Source organism: Ziziphus jujuba, chromosome 4 (assembly GCF_031755915.1).
Source record: "Ziziphus jujuba cultivar Dongzao chromosome 4, ASM3175591v1".
NCBI classification, from domain to species: domain Eukaryota; kingdom Viridiplantae; phylum Streptophyta; class Magnoliopsida; order Rosales; family Rhamnaceae; genus Ziziphus; species Ziziphus jujuba.
Window position 1 is genome coordinate 2,707,897 of NC_083382.1, and position 5,979 is coordinate 2,713,875.

Consider the following 5,979-nt stretch of genomic DNA (forward strand, 5'->3'; position numbering starts at 1 on the left):
GGTTTCTACAGGCATCCCGTAATTATTGTCCTAAGGGTGGACATAGATTAGGTTGGTTCGGTTTTGAACCGAAATACAATCCAATCCATATATATCGGTTTTTCTAATTTATAATCCAAACCAAACCATTAAAACATTAAATCTAAACTAAACCAAACTATTTATAATCGGTTTGGTTTGGATTGGTTGATCGGTTTGAAACTTACTAATTTATAAATATATAATACAAATAAAAAATTTTCCAAATATAAAATATAAATAATAAATTATAATTATACAAACATAAAATACAATTAGAATAATACAACATAGTCTACAATGGAAAATAAAGAAGAAAATGTAGCAAATGATACACATCATGCACTTATTAAATAGCAAACATTAATGTCATCATCTTACTCCTATAAAATTAAATTAAAATTGTTAGAACAAATAATGTAAATAATATATTCGTCAAAATTCATTCACTCAATAATCAATGCATAATTTTTTTTTTAACCTTAAACTTTGGTAAATCATAAATCAATCAACGTTGACAAGTTCATTAATTTTAGTTGATTCTGTAAGCTCTACAAAGATCAAAACACTAAAATTAGCAATAAATTATATTTAAACATTTATATATATATATATATATAGAAGTAATAATTTGATACAATATATGTATATATATATATATATGATGGGGATGTAAAAAATATATATATATATATTATGGTGATGGTGATGGACTGGTGGTAGGCGGCAACAAAGGTAAATGTTTAGTTTAGAATTACTAGTTACAATTTGATTTGAGATTTACGATATGAGGATGTAAAAGAAAAAAAAAATATATATATATATATATATATTAATAATCAATATATAAAAATGGAAAAAAAATTAAAAATTAATATATAAAAATGAAAAAAAATATATTAAAATTAATATATAAAAATAAAAAAATAAAAAATATATAATTTTTTAGTTATATAATATATTATTTGGATTGGATTGGATTGGATTTATATTTCCAATCCATAACCAATCAAATCCATACTATTTATAATATTTTGAACCTAATTCAATCCAATCGATGTAAAAATCCAATCCAAACCGTTAAAAATAGATTGGATTGGACGGATTGAACGGATTAGATTGGATTTTGTCCCCCCTAATTGTCCCTTAGCCCAGAACAAAACAAAACGCAACTGGTTATGGGGTTGTGACCAATATCAATTATTCAGAACTATATTGAGGAACACCTACAAAAAACACCATAAAAAATATTTTATCTTATCTTCACCTTTTTATTCTTTTTTTTTTAAATTAATTTTTGGGCATAGAATCTTGCGAAGTTTTTATGCCTTAAATATGCCTAATGGTAATAATTTACTATATTTCCTCGTCCGAAATAATTGTCTTTTCTCTTTTACAATTAAAATAAATTCTTTCATAATTCAAATATAGATAATAAATGCCAACTATGCAAGCATTTTATCTTAATTTTGCTATTCAAAAAATGTATTTTTTAATTAAAAAAAAAGTGCATATTTTTCATGATAATCATCAACTTTTAGGTCTGTTTGGAGTTTAAAAAATGTATAGGGAAAAAAAAAACAAAAAGAGTGTGGAAAAATAAAGGGGGGAAAAAAAAAGTATGAGGAAAAGAAAATGATTTTCCTTATCAATGTTTTTATGTTGTTTGGATGTTGATAAAAACACAGAGAAATTTTTTTCTCATATTTTCAATTTTTTTCATAAAAATTTGTTTGAGCTTTCTTTTTTATATTAATTTCCTATCAAAACCAATTAATTTTTCTCTCTTGTTTGAATTTTATAATTAATTGTGGGAATTAAGGCCTTTTCTCAAATATTTTTTATTTTTATTTTTTTATATTTTGGAAGAAAGAAAGAGATGGATACACAATTAATTAAAAAAAAAAAGAAAAAAGAAAAAAAGAGGAAAGCAGTGCATCTCAACGAAGTCTCCTCCTGATCATCGCCGGAAGCAAGCACTCGCTAGAGTTCCAATGGCTGAAAATTGGCAGCGGAAGCCAGGAAGAGAGAGAGAGAGAGAGAGAGAGCATAGAGAGAGAGTGACAGAAATGCATTTACTTGTTCAAGATTGAAACATTGAATTTGACTATGCTATTTTATTTATTTTCTTTTTATGCTGACAGTAAGTCAGTCAACAAATAACCTTTAATCCTTTTCGGAGAATTTTCCATTTAACATATGTGTCACTAAATCGAGTCCAAAGAAATTTCCTCGTTCACAGCTCACACGTGTGTTTACCATACAATCTCGTGAGTCAGAACGCAAAATTGGTTGTTAAAATTCATCTTGTTTATTGTGTAAGATTATTTTTAAATATATAGCATGAGAGAGCAACAATTAGGTAGTTTCGGGAATTTGTGATCCTCTAAATAAGAAATTATATCATGTGGATTTCACACATTTTTGTGTAAAGTTTCGGATAGTGAAAGAAAACCTTTAAAACTTTACTTTTATAAAATTAAAAAAAAAAAAGAAAAAAAAAAAACACAAAAAACAAAAACACTCACCATCTTGATGTTCTCTGTTGTCCAAAACAAAACGCACTGTACACATTTTTACATTTTTTTTTAATTTTTTTCAAAAAAAGGCAAAAATATTTCAAAGGCGTGACATGGCAAGAACTTGATGATCATTATACGTAGGATGTTTTTCCTTCGACCTTCCACGGCTATTCCGATCCACCACCGCCATTGTCGTCTCTGTCGCCGCGGTGGCAGCCAGTGCAACCGCCTGAGCTCTCAATTCGAACTTCTGAATCTTCCCGGTTGAAGTCTTCGGCAGCTCATTCAGAAACTCCACCTTCTTCGGAACCATAAAGTGCGGCAAATTCCTCCGGCAATAAGCGATCAACTCCTTCTCGGAGACCGAACCGGAGTTGTTCTTCAGTGAGACGAAAGCACAAGGACTCTCTCCCCAACGAGGATGAGGCATTGCCACCACGGCTGCCTCCAACACTTTGGGATGCTTATACAATATGCTTTCCAATTCAACACTGCTTATATTCTCCCCTCCCGATATGATCACGTCTTTCGATCGATCTTTGATTTCTAGATATCCATCGGGATGTACTACACCGACATCTCCGGTCAAGAACCAACCGTCCTTGAACGCTTTGGATGTGGCGTTCTCATCTTTGAAATACCCTTTCATTATGCTGCTTCCTCTCAGAACAATCTCCCCCATGGTTTTCCCATCCCGAGGTACGCTCTTCATCGTCTTCAATTCCTTCACGTCCACATCCGCCAATGTCAAGATCCCAACTCCTTGCCTCGCTTTCAGTTTCGACTTAGCCTCCGCCGGAAGTTTGTCCCATTTCGCCTGCCACTCGCACACCAGAGCCGGTCCGGTGGCTTCCGTCAAGCCGTAGGCGTGTGTTACTTCAAATCCTAATGGCTCGATTTTTTCCAACAGTGCCGCCGGAGGTGGAGCTCCTCCGGTGAGTATTTTCACCGGAGTTTCGATTTTCCGGCGTTCGTTGGGTTTGGCTTCGAGAAGGATGTTGAAGACGATTGGAGCACAGCACATGTGGGTCACTTTATTTGTGTGTATGTTTCTGTATATGTCATACGCCGTCGTATTACGGAGGCAAACGTTGGTGCCACCACGAGCGGCGATTCCCCACGTGAAGGTCCACCCATTGCAGTGGAACATCGGTAGAGTCCACAAATAGATGGGCTCGTTTCCCATTTCCCACCCCATAACCAAACTGAGAGTGCTGAGGAAAGCTCCTCTGTGGCTGTACACAACTCCTTTCGGTGAAGACGTCGTTCCAGAAGTATAATTGAGAGCGATCGAGTCCCACTCGTCTTCGATTTCAAATTTGTTGTAGTTGGGGTTTCCATTTCTGATCAGCTGCTCGTATTCGAGCTCGCCGAGCCGGGTACCGGTCGGCTTGTCGATGTCGTCGATGACGATAACCAACGGCATCGATGACGTTGTTTTGAAATCCGTCATCAGAATCCGAAGAACGTCTCTGGCCAAAGGAACATATTGGTAGTCGACAAAGAAGACTTTGGCATCAGAGTGTCGGAGAATTAGTGCTATGTTTTTCGCATCCAGACGGATGTTGATTGTGTTGAGGACCGCTCCAGCCATTGGCACGGCAAAATGCATCTCATACATGGCCGGAACGTTGGGAGCCAGAACTGAGACCTGTAAAGAACCAAAAAAAACAAATTAAGTCTATGAAAAAACGACACATTAGAAGACGACGGTTTCCAAAGCTATGTTTAATAAACTCCGTGTATCAAAACATTTAGAAGAATACCAGAAAACTTACCACATTGTTCTTGACGATGTTGAGGGATCGGAGGGAAGAAGCTAAACAACAGCAACGATAGAAAGTTTCCTGCCATGTGAAGCGGGTTCCTTCATAGATAATTGAAGGACGATGGGCATAAAAGGAAGCGGCTCTCTTCAAGAAAGTTATAGGAGTGAGCGGAGCATAATTTGAGTCGCACTTGGGTAGCAAATCCATGATTAACTAGTTATAGTTTGCTTAATTTAATGAGAGGAATGAGGGAGAAAGATTCAGAAGGAAAAGAAATATGTTTAAGAAGATTTAAGATGGAGAGGAAGAAGTGAGGCAGGGTTGGAGAGTGAGAGAGTGATGTGTTTTTATTGAGGTGGTTTTAATTAGGAAAATTAAAGAGAATTTAAGGAGAGAGGTGTGTGGGTTTTTGATAACTGTTAGGAAATTCAAAGGGAAATTGCGAGAGATTATAAGAAGAATTAAGAAGAAGAAGAAGAAGTGAGGCAGGGTTGGAGAGTGAGAGAGTGATGGGTTTTTATAGAGTTGGTTTTAATAAGTAAAATTAAAGGAGGGAGCGGGAAAGAGAATTAAAGAAGAGAGGTGGGTGGGTTTTTGATAATTGTTGGGAAATTTGAAGGGAAATTGCGATGAGATTTACGGAGTGGAAAAAGAGGAATTACATGGGAAAAGAAGACCCGCTGACTAGTACTAGTAACCGACTCTGGGTTTATAATTTAGTGAAGTCGTGCATCATGCATTTTTTTTGTACACTTGTTTAATTTTTTTCACAAAATATTATGCGTTTTCACATCTTATTTATTTCATAAAGGAGGTGGCCGCTTAGGAGCTGGCTGCTTGACCTTCCCACTTTATGATCACCGCTAATTCACAATGACATTGATGTAGCATCCTGTATATGCATGTATAATTCTGATATATGTTAGTGATAGAGCCATGTTCTCATTTACCCAAAAATATATATATATATATATAGAGAGAGAGAGAGAGAGAGAGAGAGAGGGAGACATATTCTCATTTGTATTGAAAGTTGGAACCCACTAATTTTATAAGTATTTAAGATTATTACTTCAAGATTTGTAGTTTTAATTTAATAAGAATTAAGATGTTTCATGGTTATTACGACCCATGATTATTTATATATATATATATATATATAAATTATTGGTTCTCCTCCAACGAGCAATCATTATTAGCTTTTATTTTCTCAAAGACGTATATCATGTTTTCTTTTAAATTGGGAGGCTATGAAGATTGGATAATAGAGAGTTTAAGAGAATTGCTTAAAAGTAATTTTTCTTTTTTGGGGGGTAAAAATTTCTAAAAGAAACTATTAAAAACCAACATTCTTTTCACGTTTCAGTTTATTAGAGATTGGACGAGTGGGTATATATTGAATCAAACCACGAAGATCTTCTTGAAAGCTTCTATTATCTTTTTTCTTTGTTTTTGTTTCTATTGTTATTTATATAGTAATAAAATTTTATCTCATTTAAAAAAAAAAAATCATTTTTTTCAACTTTTTTATTTATTTTTTTAATATTCTTGATTGTCTGATAACACGGAGTCATACAAAAAAGAAAATATTAAAATTAAAAAACAAAAAATTATAATGATAAATAAATAAAATAGGGCAAGAAATTTATACCTTACTCAGTCCACTCAGTGGC

At 33.9% G+C, this 5,979-nt stretch overlaps 1 protein-coding gene across 1 annotated transcript; it reads right to left on the reverse strand.

Moving 5' to 3' along the window:
* Positions 1-2,530: 2,530 nt before the first annotated feature.
* LOC125421782 (trans-cinnamate:CoA ligase, peroxisomal) lies at positions 2,531-4,842 on the reverse strand. Its single transcript, XM_048471270.2, has 2 exons — positions 4,319-4,842; positions 2,531-4,191 (listed from the first exon to the last, which is right to left on the reverse strand). The coding sequence occupies exons 1-2, from the start codon at positions 4,514-4,516 to the stop codon at positions 2,638-2,640; spliced, it is 1,752 nt and encodes a 583-aa protein (XP_048327227.1). The 5' UTR covers positions 4,517-4,842; the 3' UTR covers positions 2,531-2,637.
* Positions 4,843-5,979: the final 1,137 nt, after the last annotated feature.